The sequence below is a fragment of the Lepus europaeus genome, chromosome 13 (genome assembly GCF_033115175.1).
Source record: "Lepus europaeus isolate LE1 chromosome 13, mLepTim1.pri, whole genome shotgun sequence".
Lineage (NCBI taxonomy): Eukaryota > Metazoa > Chordata > Mammalia > Lagomorpha > Leporidae > Lepus > Lepus europaeus.
Genome location: NC_084839.1, coordinates 63,350,994 through 63,371,271, shown reverse-complemented (window position 1 = coordinate 63,371,271; position 20,278 = coordinate 63,350,994). Strand labels below are relative to the sequence as shown.

Below are 20,278 nucleotides of genomic sequence, written 5' to 3'. Positions count from 1 at the left end.
ATGGGAGACCAGGAGGAAGCACCTGGATCCCGGCTTTGGATCGGCACAGCGCTGGCCATAGTGGCCATTTGGGGAGTGAACCAACAGAAGGAAGACCTTTCTCACTGTCTCTCTCTCTCTCACTGTCTATAACTCTACCTGTCAGATAATAATAATAATAAAAAAATTCTCTCAGCAATGTTCTATAGTTTTCAGTGTACTGCTTTTTTCTAGCTTTTGTTTTTTTTTATTTATCCCTTAGCACTTCATGTTTTGGAAGGTATTATAAACAGCACTTTTTCCTTAAAATCTCACTTTTATCTACACAGTCATTTATGAAGTCTAAGTGAAGGAAAAGGCCAACGCTGCTGTTCTGGTTTTGAATTCTGCAAGTGAACATACAGGGTAATAATTGAACAGCATGATCAGATTATAAATTATTGCCTACACCAATCAGTGTTGGACAAATTTAAATTGTTCCTAAAAAGATTTTCTAACCTTAAATAAAGCTAAGATACTTGAAAACCAATTGCCTCAGGTGGGGGCAACAAAGCATCCGTGCCACCAGAAATCTTTCTAAATTTGTTCAACATTTCGTAGGTACCCAATGAATATTTCTAAGTCAGGTAGACAGAGATAAGTAAAATATCTCTGCTCCCATTTAAAAGTTGGTGATAACAAGGTAGTGTATAATGATATAAGGTAGTACTTCCCATGATGTGTTATATATTTACATATATACAACTGATTTCGTAGTAAGTAACTCAATTATTCCTGAAATCATAGTAGCCTGTTGACGTTAGGAAAAAAGTAAGGAGAGATAGGCTTTACTTTGCAATAGTCTCTTTGCTGAAATAATGGCATTACTGTGGTCAGTCTTTCTCAGATGTATAAACAGTAGCAGAACTTGAGCTGGAAGAGAGCTGTCAGGCCTACCAGTTGCCCCATTTCCCTGTGGAGATAGATTCCCTATAGACTTCTGGAAAGAGCCAGGCTAGCAAAACTATGTAGGCAGTTCTCTGCCTGCTCATTCATAGGCTACTCAACATCTACTATTTCCAACACTGGCTAAAGTAATATGAATTAGAATAGGAGAGGAAAGTGATGAACAGGAGCTATCCCGGAAAGACAATCATGATCAGCTTCAGATGAGCTGGGCTACTAAATCCCCCACCATCCAAGAGCTATAAACTTCCTTTTAAAGAGAAATGAGTCACTTAGAGAAAAATATGTAAGTAACACTACAAGCTATATGAGAATATGGTAGACTTAAGAAAACAGCACAAAATTATAAGCTGTAAAATACTATATAAGACATATATAACTGATCGTCACATAAGGCATTTAAAGAATGGCCCATGAAAGATCTAAGAAATAAGTACCATCATGACCAGAGAAAAATCAATTACAGTGATGATGGTCAAGTATGACTTTCAAAGAAACAAAGTCATAAGGCCGATTCCAAATGAATAGATAGTCTAAAAAATAGATAGTCTAAAAGCACTCTAAAGAAAACAAGTGGTAAGCAGAGAAGAGCTTAAGCAAAGATAGACATCCAAAGTGGAATCAGAAGACAGTGAAGGCACTTTAGAAAAAGATAACTCAGCTCTTCATTTTCTTATATAAACTTACTTGTATTTGCTTGTATTATAATGTATTCTTGCACAAGTAATACAGGTTACCCAAAATGTGAATATATGAAAATACCATTCACAAAATCATATAGACCAAATAAACAATAACCACTATATTATCATAGCTCTAAGACACCGAATAGTGGTTAACACCATATAACAGTGTTTCATATCTATAAATTTTCTTAGGTTTCCTAAAACCATTTAGGTGGAATAAAGCATCCTTACTTCCTTATGTCCTCTGGTTAGACTTCTATTACAGGATCAGCAAATTCCAAACAGGTAACAAGGGAAAACTAATAGAGAAGAAAACATTAGTAAATTGAGTATATTTGTCAGCTTTATCTAATGAACCTGAGAGGAACTACTTAGGTAGGCAGGTTTACTTAAGGTTTATACTTTTGGCCCCACTAATCTAGCCTCTGGTGAGGGTGGTAGCTGACTGAATACAAGTAAAGGAAGGATCAAATGGCAAGTCATGAAGCAGAGAGAGACAAGGGGAGCAGAGTTTTCCTTCATGCCATTGTTTCAATCCTTACTATGCCACAATGATTTGATTATAGGGCCTCTATTCTAAAACCTAATCTTATCACAGACTTTTTAAGAGACTACTCTTGAAACCATAGTTCAATTAAGTTCCATTCTTAATCCATTAACATAACAGTTTTGAGATTAAGACTTTACACATGGGCCTTTAGGGGAGAACTCAAATTATTTTGCAAATCAATACAGTAAATAAATTAACAGAGGAGAAAACTGAATAATGATAGGAAAATCAAAAAGAAAAAAGTCTCATTTTTGTATCCTGGGAAGATTTTTTTAAAAAAAGGAAAAATGAGATTATGTGCTTTTAATTTTTAATTTTTTGTTTTATTCTACAAAATAATTAATGCTCCCTCAAACAAGTTATTTAACATACTAATAATCTGAAGCAAATAGCAGACTGTCTAGATGTCCAAAGAAATCATTTTGATGCAGACCAGCTTTTTATAACTTTGAAAATAACAGTACTATATCACCTGTATAATAAAGCAGTTGCACCAAATGATATCTAGTTTCTGCCAGTTCTAAATTGATTCATATTACTTACATAGCTAACCCATATCTCCCATTTTTAGTATTTTTCCTAAAAATGGTCTAGTTATTAAAATGTATCACATTTTAGAAATAATAAAATTCAAATCCAATTCAGACTAGGATTAAAAAATAATAATTTCCTTAAAAATGAATTAAATTCTTTTATGCCAATTGTCTTGTCAGGAATATAGAAATACTACCTAGAATTTGGAAATGTATAAAAGCCTTAAGCAAAAGTTATTAAACTAAAAGTAATCTATACTAACTTAGTAAATGAGAACTTTGTAATAGAAGGACATTACAAAAGAAAATTAAGTAAATTATTTTTAATGATCCTTTTTATTCATAATATGTAAAAATGTAACTTTTTTCCTCTGTATTCTAATACATAATTGTTAACTTTCCTGAATTTCCAAAACTTCTATGTAATTACTCACATACATCTCAAAAAAAAGTTTTCAATTTCTACTTAAACACTTATTTATTAAATAAAAAGTCCATGCTTTATAAGTTAGCATTTAATTTCTCACAGAGAAATAAAGAAAACATTATTTCCTATCACAGATAGTTTTCAGAGTCTTTATAAAGTCTTCCAAATAATACTTCATTAAAGAAATGAAGTGGGAGTTGTATTTACAGATGATGCCTGTGCTTTGGTCATTCTTCGAACCAGTGCTTCTTGTCTTTTTTTCTGAATTTCTTCAGGAGAATACTTTCTGTTTTTCTCATTTTCCTCTAAAAGTAATCAAAATGTCCATGTTAGTTTTATAGGCCATTAAGTCATTCTGCATATGAACTTTAATTTTTGCTTTATTACTCAGATTTGCTACATTGTTTGGTTATTTAATCACACTAAACTATCAATACAAGATTCCAATACATAGACATAAAGCTCTTGGTCACAAAAAAACCAATCTACCCCTATTTGTTGCACTCTTTTCAGTATGAGGAAATTAAATATGATTAAAAACTATGTTGATTTTGACTGCCCATCAAATAATTATCGTTGACAATGAAATTAATTCATATAATCTATGAATAAATATATCTTGAAAGTAAACACACTGGGACTTTAAATATTATATAAATAAAAAAGACTATAATCAATTAATTGGCTTAATATAAAAATCGGTATTAATACCTCAACGTGTACTGTTACTGTAATATAAGCTAATTAATATTCATACCTACTTTTTTCCCTGGGGAGCTTCAACGTTTTCATTTCAGCTGTCTCAGAAAAATAATTTAGACTGATAGAATGAATCTCTGATGTGAAACTGCTCATCTGTGTCTCACTCTTAAAGAGATTATATTTTTATTTGAAGGATATGTTTTATAGAAACTTTATACTTCCTCACTTAAATGATATTTTAAGTTTAAGACCAACACTAATATATATTTAAGTGAACTTTTATTGGTAAAACCATTCATGTAAAATGTGCTTTCCAGAGAAGGATCTGCAGCAGTGTCAGAAGAAAAATATTTACTGATCTAGAATAAGATACAGAATTTGCTATAAGACATTTTTCTTGGTAACTAAGACAGATGTTCCCCCAAATATATCATGTGCCTTACTTTCCTTCGTTGGTATCATTAAAAATGGGACTGGAGATATTCAGAGTAAGAAATAAATTTTTCAAATAAGTCCTCAGATAATTCTGTTATCTTATTTTCCAAGCTAGTAATCAAACACACAGCTATTTTTCTGTACATAATCTTGAATATATTAGTTTGACTAAATAGCCAATATATATATCTTTTCTTTTTGACAGGCAGGGTGGACAGTGAGAGAGACAGACAGAAAGGTCTTCCTTTGCTGTTGGTTCACTCTCCAACGGCCGCTGCGGCTGGCACACTGTGGCCGGCACACTGTGCTGATCCGAAGCCAGGAGCCAGGTGCTTCTCCTGATCTCCTATGCAGGTGCAGCATCCAAGCACTTGGGTCATTCTCCACTGCACTCACTGGCCATAGCAGAAGTTGGATTGGAAGAGGGGCAACTGGGACAGAATTCGGCACCCCGACCAGGACTAGAACCTGGTGTGCCGGCGCTGCAGGCGGAGGATTAGCCTGTTGAGCCACGGCGCCAGCCTCTTTTTTTTTTTTTTTTAAAGATTTATTTATTTATTTGAAATGCAGAGTTACACACAGAGAGAAAGAGAGGCAGAGAGAGAGAGAGGTCTTCCATCCGATGGTTCACTCTCCAATTGGCCGCAACAGCCGCAGCTGCGACGATCCGAAGCCAGGAGCTTCTTCCGGGTTTCCCACGTAGGTGCTGGGTCCCAAGGACTTGGGCCATCCTCTACTGCTTTCTCAGGCCATAGCAGCCCAGACTCTAACTGGTGCCCATATGGGATGCCTGCACTGCAGGCAGTGGCTTTACCACAGCGCTGGCCACCCAACTGCCCTTCATTTAACTCAATGTATACCAAAAATACACAGAAAAGCCTAAAATTGTTGCAAGTTACTGAGCAAATGAGGCCCCTCTTAATTGTTAAAGTGTTGGGTTCATTTTTTTTTTTTTCTGTAAAGGGTCAGAAAATATATTAACTGTAAAAGGTCAAAGGTCCTGCTATCCTAACTGTTCAACTCCACCACTATAGCAAGAAAATAGTCATGGACAATGCATAAACCAATGATAAGCTGCTTTGAAATAAAATTTTATTAATGGAAAATAAAATAATAATTTCAGGTAATAATATTTTTTTTATTTTTTTCCCACCACTTTAAAGCATACAAAACATTTTTAGTGTTGGCTATAGAAACACAGGCTGCAGTCTGGATTTGGACACACCATGGTTTGCCAACTCCTGTCTTAAATCAATGAAAGTTAAAAGGACTTTTTTATGTATTTCCTAGAAAGCAGCTTGCTAAATATCAAAATAAAATAAAGTACACAAAACAGAAAATATTGACGGGGTAATATTAAGAGATTAAATACTGTCAATAAACTTAAAAGCAAAATTGATAAGGCAAGTTAAAAAGTAAAGCATCCACTAAAAATTTCAGAGAATGGGATCCAGCGCTGTGGCATAGTGCCTAAAGCCACTGCCTGCAGTGCTCACATCCCATATGGGTGCCTGTTTTGAGTCCTGGTTACTCCACTTCGATCCAGCTCTCTGCTGTGGCCTGAGAAAGCAGTGGAAGATGGCTCAAGTCCTTGGGCCCCTACACCCTGCTTGGCTCCTGGCTTTGGATTGGCCCAGCTCTGGATACTGGTGGCCATTTAGGAAGTGAACCAGTGGATGGAAGTCTCTCTCTCTCTCTCTCTCTTCCGCTCTGTAACTCTGCATTTCAAATAAGTAAATAAATCTTTAAAAAAATTTCAGAGAATGACATATTTCTGAGGGAAAGCTCAAATGTTCCAGGGAGGCTAATTTTTAATGGAATTACAACTACATGTAACTAAGTCCATGTTGAGAAGGTGGTTGAATTAGTTACAATGTACTCACTTGTAATATAAGTTTAAATATTTAAAATTATTAAAGATTGACAATTTTTAAAGTTTTAAAATATCTAATTTCATTGTTCATGCTGGTAAAACTATAATTAGTGTAACTTTTTTGGAGTAAAATTTGGTGATAACCATCAAAATTCAAAACATTCTCTTACACCAATTTTTGAGGAATTAACAGATATAATTACACAAGCATGGAGATTCTGATGCAAAAGGACATTTACTTCAGTATTATCTGTAATTACAATGCAACAACCACCAAACTTCCATCAATAGAAAAATAATTAAATTATGGCATATCCTAATAATATACCATGTAGTCAATCGAAGAATTAAAGCTAATCTATAGTAATAACAAGAAAAGATAGCTATGTTAAATAAAGAAAAAGCAAGTTGCCAAATACTAAGTATATTGTGTATAATTTCATCTATTTATGTAAGTCTATAATTATACACAAATATAACATATATGGTAAGGTTGTTTGTCCATAGAAAATGCATATTATGAAAAGACCATTTATGAATTTCAAGGTTTTTTGCACCAAAATAAATTTATCTATTAATACCATTTCTCAAAAATTTTTTGAAGTATCCTTGTATATATCCACAACAACCTCTTCATATGCATAGAAAATGCTACATGATGTACAGCGTATCCTTGTTAGTGGTCTCCTAGGACAGGTATTTGGTGCAGCAGGTAAGAAGCTAGTTGGGACATCCTTATCTTATACTGATATGGCTGTGTTTTAAACCTGGCTCTGCTGTGATTCCATCTTCCTGCTTATGTGCACTCTGGGAGGCAGCAGTGATGGCTTAAGTAGTCAGCTACCTGCCACCCATACGGGAGATAAGAGACTGAAATCCAGGTTCCTAGCTTCAGCCTGGCCCACCTCTAGTCATTGTAGATACTGGGTAATTGAACCTGCTGATGGGAGGTCTGTATGTCTTTCTCCCTGTGCATCTTTTAAATACATAAATGGAAGAAAATATTTAACTAAAAGAAGCAAAGCCTTTTCTATTTTGTGAAAAAGAACACTATTTTAAAAAAAAAATAGCAGTTTCTCCTGATAGAATGGTTATACAAAAGATAACATTTTATTTCTAATTATTCTACACTGTTTTCATTTTTTCCAAACAACTAGTATATTACTTCAGTAAGTTTAAAAAAGGGGGAAAAGAATCACTTAAACAAGAAAGTTGTAGCAGTAATGCCAACAAAAGCAACACTCAGAATCTAAATGACAGAAAATAATAATGCTAAATGAAACTAAAAACTCCCTCACCATATTAGCATTGATCTACATAATAGATAAGAATCCTAAAATTAACTTCAAATGAGAGAGACTGATTAAGAAAATCTGTAATTACAAGCCAGCATAATAAATGCTGCAACGGAAGTTAGCACCCCAGAGAAAATGAATTTAAATCATTCTAGGTAGGTAGAAACACATTGTATTTTAAAGGACAAATGGAAATTGGTCAGGTAGATTTGGTGAATGCATATGCAAGTGCTATGTCTCTGGTGAAAGAAATAGCAAGTACAAAGACATGAAGCTGTGGGAAAGCACAAGCATTAAGAATCACAAGTAGTTACATATTCCTTTGCAAAAAATATACTGGTATCAGTGAACAACAGATTTTTCACATTATATTACATGATGTTCAGTTAAATCAACATCTTCAAAGTGCCAGATGCTGTGTGAAAGGCCAAAGGATTCACTGATAAGAGACAACAGTTTCTAAATATTTAATTGCAACCTGTGAAAAAAGGAATTAAGAAATTATGGAAAATAAACATGAAGACTCACTTACAGACTCTTTAAGGAAAGGCTCTGGAGAAGCAAGTATATTGAAATGTAAGAGTAAAAAAGCACCAACAAAATAGTGAAAGTTGAGAAATGAAATGTTGGAAGTAGTTCTAGTCAAAAGGAATAATAGCATAGTGTAAGATTTAAGATTCTAAATTAAGAAAGAATCTAAGAGATGGAAAGATTGCTGGTATAGCTGAAGCTAAGCAGGTGAACAGGAAAAAAAAGGAAGGTTAAAGAGCGATAATCCAGGACTCTGTAGATCACAAAATGCAGATTTTATTTGAAATATTATATGAAGCCACTGAAAGTGTTCTAATAAGAATACCATGTTTGCCTTTCTGGTTCTAAAATATTATTCTGCAATTGGAGACTAAAAAAGGGAACACAAAAAAGAACTGCAGTATTCAAGTCAAAAAATGTTGGCTTGAGTAAGCATGGAAGCAGTAGAGAGAAAAAAAAACTCTTGAAATATAATTTTTGAGATTAGAAATAATGGAACTTATTGATGGGATGGAGAATTGGGGGAAAGAGGAATAAAAAATAAGAAATGACAGATCGTATCAAATGAAAACTCAAAATTCTAACCATTACAAGTAGCACTGAGTTTTGCTTTGTTTTGAAGATGTATTTCTTTATTTGAAAGGCAGAGTGAGAAAAAAAGACAGAAAGGAGCTCCTTCTACTCACTGGTTCACTTTCTAGATGCCCACAACAACAGGGGCTAGGCAAGGCCAAAGCCAGGAGCCAACAACTCTGAGTCTCCCATGTAGGTGATGGAAGCTGAGAGACTTGGATTGTCATCTATTGCTTCTTAAGTGTATTATTAGGAAGCTGGATCAAAGGCCCAGAGTAGCTAGATTCAAACCAAATGCTCCAAAATGAGACACAATCATCCCAATTAGGGGCTTAACCCACTGCACCTCAACACCAATCCTCATTGAGTTTTATATCAAGATATTATACTAGTAAGGTTTTTAATCAGAATGTTCTGTAGTACAAATCAGAGAGGAACATCTGGCCTGCAAGCCATGTAAGGGCAGCAAAATCATTTGGTCTGGCCCTGCCAAGGCAACTGCAGGTGGGACCTGAAATTCAATAAATCTAAAGCATGCTAATTTTAAGTTGATAATTTGTATGGCCCCTTGCAGAAAAAAGGTTACCCACCCCTACTCTAAACTATTGTTCATCTCATTGTTTTGCTAAAAGTTGGAGTAAGATTATTCAAGTTTCAAAATAATGAAATATTTAGTAAACAGAATCTTAAATCTTACACTGTAATGCATATATCTAAAACTATGATTTTCATGGAAATAATCCATAAATCATTCAATATTTACTAAGTTCCTACCATATGCTAGTCATCATCATAAGTGCTAAGCAAGAATCTGATGTAACAATTTGAAAAATGAATCATCTACTTACCCTTAGTATACTATATTTTAATTATTTGCTTAAGAATTCTTGTTAAATACTAGTTTTTAACCATATATGTTATAATCAAAACTAATTTTACTACTTGTCAAAATATTTTTGGAAAATTATTACATACATACCTTTGGAAGATTGTCTCAAAGATTCAGAATATTTCACCAAAGATTGTTGTTGATCTGGTTCCTCCAATAACGGACTAACAGCTTTCTTTTTCTCTGGTCCTTGTGTAATTTTGGTATCAGACACACTTCCTGCCGTACAACTTCTGTTAAACTGAGAAAGAATCTGAGAATTTTTCATCCTTGTAAATGTGTATTTTGAAAATCTAACTGTCTCATTAAAGTTGTTCTGGGGCTCATCCATAATGGTCGTAGTAGACAGTTGTTGAGCATTTTTCTTATAAGTAGAAACTTCTGTAGTCACAGGATTTGAAATCACATTCAGTGTTGAACTTCTGGGCAAAACTGATTTGAAACTGTTCATTGGTATTGGTACAGCAGTGTTATTCCCAGAGACATGCAAATTACTGGTCTGAAAATTGGAGTTCATTGTCAAATTTGTTGTGATGTTTAAAAAACTTGGAGAATTTCTATACATTTCCCCTCTGTCCACCTTTACTGATTTATTTATCTGTGAGCTACTTGTCAAGGAAGATGTTTGCAATGAAATGCTGCCCAGATTTAAATGCTTTGATTGTACCACCTGATTTCCTTTAGATGTACTAAAGCAGTTTCTGGCTCCATGTTTAGAACTGTTATTGATCTCAAGTATACTTTCTGTTGTCTTGCTATTCTTCCTAATATCTTGCTGCTGAGTTAGTCTTTCAATATCATCACATGCTTGGTATAACATATCATCATCTACATCATCTGATTCCCAGGTATTCTCCAATTGATGACATGTCTTAATAATTTCATTGGCAAATGATGGATCATTCCAATCATCAAAGAAAGAAGCAATCTTTGATGCATTAGCTTGATGTGTGCTAGTAACGCTGGTTTCTTGTTCATTAGAGTATCTTCTGTTTAAGGCAAATTTCTTTTCAGAGGGATTTACATTAGAAGTAAATTTAGTATCACTATCTTCCTTTACTTTTGTCAGATTACATGTAACTGTACAATCTTGAAATTTGTCTTCAACAACAATTTCATTGAAAGAGTTTTCAAATTTCATTTTATTTCCAGTGGATGGCAATTTGCTTGATTTAACATTTAGATCTGGTGAAACTCTATGTTTTCCAGAATCTATTAATTCTCCACTGTGTGTCTTGGAAGGAAGGTCTTGCAATATTTTTGAATCTCTTAACAGATCATGTATACCTGTATTGGTTCTTGACTTACTTTTACTATTTTTACTAATAAAGACACAAACTTCCTTTTGATTAGTAACCTGGGCACTTTTTAGAACAGGGAATTCAGGCCTTTCAAGATTTTGCATAACAAAAGGTTCATTATCTAGTAAGCTTCCCCAATCATCTTCAAAATCACTGGTAGTAAATGCATCAATGTGCTCACTAGAAGTTTCTGGCTCCATGAAACAGGTAGTCACACGTGATTTTGTTGTTATGGGAGTATCTAGTTGAGAAAGTGATCCTGTGCTTTTATTTGGCAGCTTTTCATTGACCAGAGTTTCAATAGTAATGACTTTCTCTGCTTTCAAAGCACTTTTCTTTCCAACCGTAGTATTACTTGTATTCAAACTGGCATCTGACAAGTCTTGGCTTAACTGTCCGCTACATTTCTGGGTAGAACCGTCAAAAATGGCATTAAAGTCTGCTTCAGCATTTTCGTCAACTGACTTCTGACTGCTGTTTTGATCTTCTACCACAGATATCCTGGTGTTTACTTTCAGTGGCTTCTTTATTATAGCATTATTGATTTCAGGAATTATATCACATAATAACTGCATCTGTTCATTATCTTTATAATTATTTAAAGTCTCTGTTCCTGAAATTGTCTGCATAAAATCATGATTCCTTTTGTTTTGTTCTTGAATTACATCTAATTCTTCCATATTTTTATCAAACTGTTTAGCCAATTTCATAAGTTCTTTTTCTCGATTTTGTGTTTTTAGCCTATTAAACAATATTAAAAAGTCATAACTAAGAAATATGCTGTCATTATACTTTTCATTTAACATACATTGATATGTTAAAACTTCAAAATCTCAACATTTATAATTATTTTAACTCCAAAATTTTGTTATGTCAAAACTAAGGGAATATTATTAATCATTTAGATACATTCACAAAACTATGAGCATTATTAAAAATATTTGCTTCGTTGTATCTCATAAAATCTGAAAAGTTTAAACTCACTTTGTACAGCTGAATTTTACTCTTGATTTTCCTTTTGCTACACTGGGAGTACAAGGAATAGCACTTGCACCAATCCACATGCCCAGCATGGAGTTTGCTGTTGGTTTTTCATCCTATGACACGGGGAGGGGGAAAAAATATGTAAAAGTACCAAAAAGAAAAAGGAAGAAGATGGACATAAAAATCAAGGTGGGGGTGGAATTAAAACTAAGGATTTTGAATTATTTTCCTAAAATAATACATTCTGGTGATATGATGGTTACCAAATTCAAAACTAATGAGAAGTTGGGGGATGGCAATAACAAGTTGTCATAAGTGTTTCACTTGTTTCAAAGAGTGAAGAGAGTTGGGAGTTCCTGATTTTTAAAAAAGATTGTTTTAAGAATATTTTATCAAATGCATGTTTACAGTAAAAGCATGTTTATATCAAAGAAAACTGACTTATTTCAGTAGTTATAAAAGATTCACAAAAATCAGTATTGGAGACAGTATGGCAGAATCAGAATAAAAAATAGTCTTCATCTTAATCCATGTTGACTTGAATTGAGAACACTGATGTAGAATTAAAGTCAAGACTGACAGATAATTGCAAGGTCAGAACTAATGATCAAAATGAGGCAGGGATAAGAACAAAAATAAGTAAAGAAAGCAAAAAAAGGTTAGCCAGAATAAAATCTAGAAAACACGCCTTGCGGCGCCGGCACACCGGGTTCTAGTCCCGGTCGGGGCGCTGATTCTGTCCCGGCTGCCCCTCTTCCAGGCCAGCTCTCTGCTGTGGCCAGGGAGTGCAGTGGAGGATGGCTCAAGTCCTTGGGCCCTGCACCCCATGGGAGACCAGGAGAAGCACCTGGCTCCTGCCATCGGATCAGCGCGGTGCGCCGGCCGCAGCGCGCCAGCCGCGGCGGCCATTGGAGGGTGAACCAACGGCAAAGGAAGACCTTTCTCTCTGTCTCTCTCTCTCACTGTCCACTCTGCCTGTCCAAAAAAATTAAATAAATAAATAAATAATTTAAAAAAAATCTAGAAAACAGTCACTTTAAAACTTCATATTTTTGCTATTCATTTCAGTTACTTGATCACACAAAAAAATTTAGAGAATGAGCTTGATGATTACAAACCAAGAATAAAGTCAATTAACCATTTTTAATTCTATTTTTATGGTAAATACCATGCAAGATAAAAATAACCTTATCACTAGATGAGAGGCAAAGACCCTTCCTTTTTTTCTTTAATGATTCATTTGTTTATTTGAAAGGCAGAGTTACAGAGAGAAAGGCACAAACACTAAGAGATATCCCATCCACTGATTCACTCCCCAAATCGCTACAATGGCCAGAGATAGTTCATGCTGAAGCCACAAGCCTGGAACGCCATCCCAGTCTGTCCTTTGTTCATATGGAATGTGGGCATCACAGAAAGTGACTTACCCTGCTGTACCACAACACTGGCTCAGGACTCTTCTAATGAAAGTTCATCAGAGGGTCTGTGAAATCATTGGTCTGGCCTTGCAAAGTAATCCCAGGCAGGACTCAAAATTCAATAAATCTATAGCAGGCTAATTTTTAAGTTGATAGTTTTGTATGGCATGGGAATGATGTTATAAATATCCCCATGGCCCTTGGTAAAAAAAGGTTCCCCACATCTGAAATGCTGGTGTATAAAGAAGATGCTAATTTACATACATTTACTAAAAGGTTTAGTGCAAAGACCCTTACTATTTGCACTTTAAAATCCTCAAGCAATCAAGAAACAGGTTTCTTAGAATCTACTTGAACTTAGTTGAATTTTGGACTGCAAAACACTTAAGAAAATCAACAATTTCATTTTAGATACAATATGTATTTTCCCTTTTGCTTCAACAAGAATACTGAATTTAAAGAAAATAACTTTTTTTTAGAGAGAAGTATCTTCCATCTGCTGCTGGTTCACTTCTCAAAGTCCTGCAATAGCTAGATCTAGGCTGCAGCTGAAGTCAGGAGTCAGGAATTCAAACAAAAATTTCCCACATGGATGAACTAAAATACTTGAGCTATCACTGCTGCATTATGGGGTCTTCATTAGCAGGAAGCAGGAATTACAAGCTGGAGAAGGACCAAACATGGTCCCAGAAAAATACGTTCTTAATGATTTAGTTATGTACTCTACCCAATTACTAAGTAATTTAAAATTTAAAATTCATTCAATTTTCTGAGAATTAAATTATGGAAACTTTATTTGCCCAACTTTAAATATCATATACATATCCTAAGTTTATATACTATTTACAATTATTATTATTTTTAAATATTTCTATATTAAAATTTGTATAACTTAATGACTCCTAACTACAATCCAGGTTTTGCATAGGTATCTAAAATTACTTCATTTCATTCATATATACATAGTATACTATGTATATATGATGGAAAGATATACTTCAACTTCAAATGAAAGATACTGTATTAAGTATTCGTGCAGAAAGTTAAATATCTATCCAATTGAAATGGAAGTGCATATTATAGAAAATGCCATGTTTTAAAACATTATGGGTAAATTAAATGACATGAAGATAACTTACCTAAAAATAAACAATATTCAATCTGAAAACATGACAAACATTTAGAGACCTTGATATTAGCAAAGATTTATATAAGGATGCCTTAAATCTGGTCAGTTGAGGGGTCAGTGTTGTGGTGTAATGGGTGAAGCTGCTGCCTGTGACACTACCATCCCATATGGGTGTCAGTTCAAGTTCCAGCTGCTCCACTTCTGACCCAGCTGCCCACAAATGGCCTGGGAAAAGTACCAAAGATGGCCCAACTATTTGGGCTTCTGCCACCCATGTGGGAGACCCAAATGAAGCTCTTGATTCCTGGCTTTGGCCTGCTCCAGCCCTGGCCATTATAGTCATCTGGGGGAGTGAACGAGCTGATGGTAGAACTTTCTCTTTCTCTTTGTAACTCTGACTCCAAATAATCAAATAAATCTTAAAGGGGGGGGGCAGTTGAAGAGGGTAACATTTTTTAAACCAACTAATTTCACATACTTTCTCTTTTATCCATTTTACCATTTGATACTGTTGCCATTTCTTTATGTGAGGTATTATTTCCAGTCCATTTAGGTAGAGTCCAATAATTTATTCAACCATCTTTTATCACTATTTAGGCTAGCCAGCCCAAACACATTTTATTATGTTTCTTTCAAGTGAAATCCACGATTTGTGATTTATTGTTAGCTTGTAGAGTAAGTACTGTACAAATACTACTGACTAATGAACAGTATGTAAAACAAATTTCTATGACATGCTAAAGGTGGAACATAGAGCTAGTAGTAACAGAGTTCTTTTGAATGCACTGGTCGTAAGTGTAATATATTATATCTGCTAGGAAAAACTACTTCCTGTCTGCTCCACCTGGAGGATGGTGATTCCTTGTAACCACATTTTGGGCCAGTGTCATCTTTCTTTTATGGTTATATATAATAACCAACCAGGGGATGTTAAAGAAAAGTATCACATTTCCTTCAGAAAAGACACTAAGTTAAAACTGGATGATCTCCAGCTGGTGCTGTGGTGCAGCAGGTTAAAGCTCTGGTCTGAAGCACCGGCATCCCACATGGGCCCCAGTTGGGAGTCCCAGCTGCTCCTCTTCCGATCTAGCTCTCTGCTATGCCCTAGGAAAGCAGCAGAAGATGGCCCAAGTCCTTGGGGCACTGCTCCCACGTGGGAGACTGGGAAGAAGCTCCTGGCTTCGGATCGGCCCAGCTCCAGCCATTGCGGCCATCTGATGAGTGAAGCAGCAGATGGAAGACCTCTCTCTGTCTCTACTTCTCTCTGTAACTGTCTTTCAAATAAATAAAATAAATCTTTAAAAAAAAAGTACTGGATAATCTCTAGATTTAGGAGTTGCTGAATAAGAAAAAGAAAGAAAGGAGAAAGTAAAGCAGCTATGAGCAGTTACACCTGTTGGGTTCATATTTCTTAGTAATAATTAGAGGTCTAACAGGATAAATGCTATTAGAGTTACTAGATTGCTATGTGTTGAATAACTGATTTAAAAACTTATTTCTATTCCACTTAAGCAGTACAACGACTGAAATGAAAGTTAAAAAAACTTGATGATAGTTGTATTACAGCAAATAATTTAGCCATCATAATGAACACTCTTAAAATAACCTTATATTTATATTGCTATACAGTTTATAAATTATCTAATTTAATACTTACAATGATCCAATGAAGAAAATAAGTAATACTTCTAGTTTCTGGCTAAATAAACTGAAGATGTGAGAGTTTATGTAACTCATCTATAGTCACACAGCACAAGAAGCTTAAAAAACACTATATCTAAAACCAGTGCTGCTTAAGTGATTTTTTTTTTTTTTTTTGATAGGCAGAGTGCTCAGTGAGAGAGAGAGAAAGGTCTTCCTTTTCCGTTGGTTCACCCCGCAATGGCCACTGTGGCCGGTGCGATGCGGCTGGTGCACCACGCTAATCCGAAGGATCTTATATATATCAGTGTGTGGTAAGATCAGTTTTAATAAGAAAAGCTGTACTATAGATAGTAAACAAATACCAATCACAAAAAAAGTCGTAAAAGTTTAAATTTGTATTAAATGTCTTATTATTTTAGTAGCTTAAAAATGATACAACATACGAATATTTATGACATAAAAACATCAAGTTCTAGCCAAAAATCAATAAATTTAAACATATACTTATAAAAATGGTCAGCCCTCCATATTCATGAGTCCAGAGCCACAGATTCAGCCAATCACAGACTGAAAATATTTGAAGGAGAAAAAACTGTTTTTCGTACTGAACATGTACAAATATTTTTCTTTGCCATTTTCCCCCTAAACAAGACAGTATAACAACTATGTACATAACACTTGCCTTATTATTAGGTATTACAAGAAATGTAGAGATTTAAAAGTACCTAGAGGAATGTACCTAAGTTATATACACACTCTATGCCATTTTATATAAGGAACTTGAGCATCTTTCGTATTTGGCATTTGTAGGGGTTCTGGAATCTATCCTCAGTTCTTACTGTGATTACTGAGGAAATATTGCTACTATCAACTTATATTACGTTCCTTTACTCAAAACATGCATTTCAGAAACAGAAAAGGTGAAAGTCATCTTTGCCGTACTGTTTTTGGAAAAGAAAATGTAAAAAAAAACATTTTTCATATAAACAAATTAGAGGATTTGGTGGTACTTTTCACTGTTATAAAATAAACTACAGAATTAGTAATATTTACCTGAGGAGCAATTCGATTAACAATATGTGAAATCTCATCACTATCTGTGGTGTAAATCTGTTTTTTTCTTCCTTTACCTGAAGAAACAAAAACATTTCTATACATTTTAAACAAATAAAAAACACATTTAAAAATAGCTGCTACTTTCCAGAAAATGATTTTTATTAGCATAGTTTGTGTTACTATGCATTCTGACATCACATAAACTTCAGAGAGATAAAATTATATGTCATTCTCAAAAACCATCGCAATACAAAAGTTCCTGACATTACTTGATTGAAAATCTAGTTACCTCCTAATCATTTATCAAATACTGATGCACATAAAAAATGTTAATGACAAATTACCTAACTGTTTTGTCATTGGAGAATTCTGATCCCAAAAGATATCATTCTGTCCATCTGGATCATTAGGAGAACTGAATGTAGATGACAAGTCCATTTTCAGCATTCTTGTTGGTGTCTCATATCTTTCTATATAAAATATGATTAAAATAACAATTGTCATATTTTAAAGCACCACTCCTGTACTTCAATATACCCCAAAGTCAAAAAGTTGCTTAGACTCCCTTATGGTATATTGTAAACCTGTCTCCCAGAGACAACTGGATTATTTTAACTACAATTGAAATGTCTCTTTCAAAATCAAATTTGGGGGCCTGTGTTAAGCTACTACCTACAACACCAGCATCTCATATGGGAGCTGGCTCCAGTCACAGCTGTTTCACTTCTAAGTTAATGCACCTGGGAAAGCAGCTAAGAATGGCCCAAGTACTTGGGGCCCTGCACCCACAAGGGAAGCCTGGGTAAGCTCCTGGCTTCTGTCTGGATTAGCTGCAGCCATTGTGGCCCTTTGAGGAGTGAACCAGTGGATGGAAGATTGATCTCTTGCTCTTACTCTGCCTTTCAAATAAATAAATCTCTCTTAAAAAAAAAAAAGAAAAGAAAAGAAAATCTGACTTTGTAAATAGTAAATATCTCTAGATAACCTAGTACCTTTATGAATGAGTAATACTGTATAACAAAACCACTCCATTTATTGGCGTGCTCCAAGCATTGTGGAACCACCTGCAATTTGTAGATATTTTAAAATATCAGAAAAATATCTCAACAGAAACTGTGTAGCCTTCTTTCATTAATTCTTCCCAACCTACATTAATCATTTCTAACATTATTAGTTTCACCTATAATCATTTACATTTCAACAGATTTGTTTTCGTTTATGTTAACTTTAATGGGAGTAAATAAAAGGATACGTCTATTTTAAAAACACACTATAGCAAAAGGCTTTTGTATGAGTTCCAGTTTATAATATTTACTAGAAATCATTTTAGATAGGGCACCCAGAAGGAATCAGGATGAAAGGAGCCCTCCGGGGGTTGCCACTCTGAGGTAATTTTACCCACAGGCACTTCCGGTTTATTCCTAATGAGGAGATGCGGGCCAAGGCTTTGAAGAGACCAGCCCGGTATGTGACTCCCTCTCTGAAGCGAATTAGGACACACAAGTTTGAGAGAAATAATTCCCCTACGAATAAGCTGTGCGCAACAGCCCTATGGCATTGCTCCCAGCTCCGCCACAGCTGGTAACGAAGAGCAGCCTAGAAATTAGCCGTCCGCCCCCGAACAGGTAGACCCCACCACACACTCCTGTGGCGGGGACGCGTGGGGGGCCAGACCTAACCGGGCGGTGCTCAGCCTCGCGGGGAAAAGCCGTGGAGGAGAGAGACAGGGTTCTTCTGGGACTCGCAGGGGAGAAGCCCAGAGAGAACGCAGTGCCAGAGCCACCCCCACCCCCAGTCGGCCTGTGACAAGCGGGGCTGTGGGACTCAGCGCCGCGGCCCCGGCGAGGCGCACTGCCGACGTCTCACCCTTGGGGTTACTTTTACTGCACCCAGCGGCTGCTGGACGCTGCTCTCGCTGCCGCACTGGTGGGCCAGGGCCCTCTCCAGCCACGCGGGACCGGGAGCCGCGGGCCGACTTCAGCCGCCTCCTCCCGGGTTCGACCACCGAGCTGCAGTCCTCAGCCGCCGCTGTTTTGAGCGGCGTGTTCTTCGGGGCAGGACTGTCCCCATATTTCCTTCGTCGACTCATGACTTGCGACCCCCCCTCCACCAGTCACTTCTTTCACATTTTGTCACGGGAAGAGTGAAACAACGGCCCTTACAAACCGGACTCCCCGCCAAAGGCCGCCGCCATTTTGGCCGGTGGGGCGCGCGTAAGAGGCGGCCGCTGATTGGCTGCAATCCGGACGAGGGGCGGAGCTTTCGCAGCCAAGCCCTGAGCACGCTTCGGAGGCGGGGTCTGGGCTCAGACTCCTCCGGACTGGAAGTGATTGGCTGAGCGGTGGTCCAGCCCGGCTAGCTGAGAGTGAGAGTTTGTGTGATGGGAAGCAGGTTTCATCTGCTAACAACTGTTCATTGAATTTACAACTATATTTTCATATTAATTAGATTCAGATTACTGTGGGTTTTAGTATTTCTCAAGAAGAGGAAGTACAAAGTGTAGATTAGGAAGAAATTTTACATACTTTACATAACTATTATAAGATGCATGGGAAAATTAAGAAAAAAATTAAGAAAAAAACTAGGAAAATAGTGAAAGATTTATGGATTTGAAAGGCAGAGTGAGAGAGACAGAGAGAGAGAGATCAGTCTTCCATTTCCTGGTTCATTCCCCAAAATGTCCACAACAGCCAGGGCTAGACCAGGCCTAAACCAGGAGTCAAGCAGTCAAGAACAATTTCTGGATCTCCCATAGGGATGGCCTATGAGCCATCAAGGCTGCCTCCCAGAGTGTTTATTTAAAAGGATGATGGATTGGAAGCCGTGGGGGGGACTCAATGCCAGGACCTCACACTGGGGATGCAGGCATCCCAAGTGCTGACTTAAGCTGCTGCACAGCAACATCTCCTGATGAAAAATTGTTAATAAATAAACAGACTTGCTGGGAACTCAATCAGTATTCAAAGATAACTGTGTTTCAATGGATTAGTAACAAATAGGAAACTAAATTTTTGAAGAAACGTGATTTATATTCCAATGTCAATTCTTCCCAGCTTGATCTACAGATTCAGTACAAATTTGTTCAAAGTCTCCAGCAAGGACATTTGTGTGTATGTGTCTAATGTGACAGATTTATTCTAAAATGTATATGGAGATGCAAAGGGCCAAAAAATATCTCAGAATCTCTTGAAGGTCTCTTGAAGAATAATGAAGTGAATATCAAGACCTTATGTAAAGTTAAGGCAGTATTATGATAAAATGATAGACAAATACATGAAAGACAGAACAGATGGTCCTAAGACATACTTCCACATTAATGGATACTTGC

The 20,278-nt window shown here is 36.1% G+C and overlaps 1 protein-coding gene and 1 long non-coding RNA gene across 2 annotated transcripts in view; one reads left to right on the top strand and one right to left on the bottom strand.

The window, feature by feature from the left end:
• Positions 1-3,067: 3,067 nt before the first annotated feature.
• On the bottom strand, positions 3,068-19,174 carry ETAA1 (ETAA1 activator of ATR kinase). The gene is made up of 6 exons (XM_062209554.1): positions 18,817-19,174; positions 17,295-17,420; positions 16,948-17,024; positions 11,704-11,816; positions 9,509-11,460; positions 3,068-3,425 (listed from the first exon to the last, which is right to left on the bottom strand). Exons 1-6 carry the CDS (start codon positions 19,037-19,039, stop codon positions 3,298-3,300), a joined length of 2,619 nt encoding a protein of 872 aa, XP_062065538.1. The 5' UTR covers positions 19,040-19,174; the 3' UTR covers positions 3,068-3,297.
• LOC133772720 (uncharacterized) overlaps positions 18,373-20,278 on the top strand; it is a 639,007-nt gene continuing 637,101 nt past the window's right edge. Inside the window, exon 1 of the long non-coding RNA XR_009867809.1 lies at positions 18,373-18,414. This is a non-coding gene — a long non-coding RNA (uncharacterized LOC133772720). The remainder of the gene's footprint in view (positions 18,415-20,278) is intronic.

Excerpts from the sequence above, each read along its gene's own strand:
- ETAA1 (XM_062209554.1), bottom strand. The coding sequence starts at position 19,039 with ATGAGTCGACGAAGGAAATATGGGGACAGTCCTGCCCCGAAGAACACG. Across the intron at positions 11,461-11,703 it reads GTAAAATTCAGCTGTACAAA|GCTAAAAACACAAAATCGAG; the intron begins GTGAGTTTAAAC and ends ATTGTTTAATAG. Across the intron at positions 3,426-9,508 it reads TTTGAGACAATCTTCCAAAG|AGGAAAATGAGAAAAACAGA; the intron begins GTATGTATGTAA and ends GATTACTTTTAG.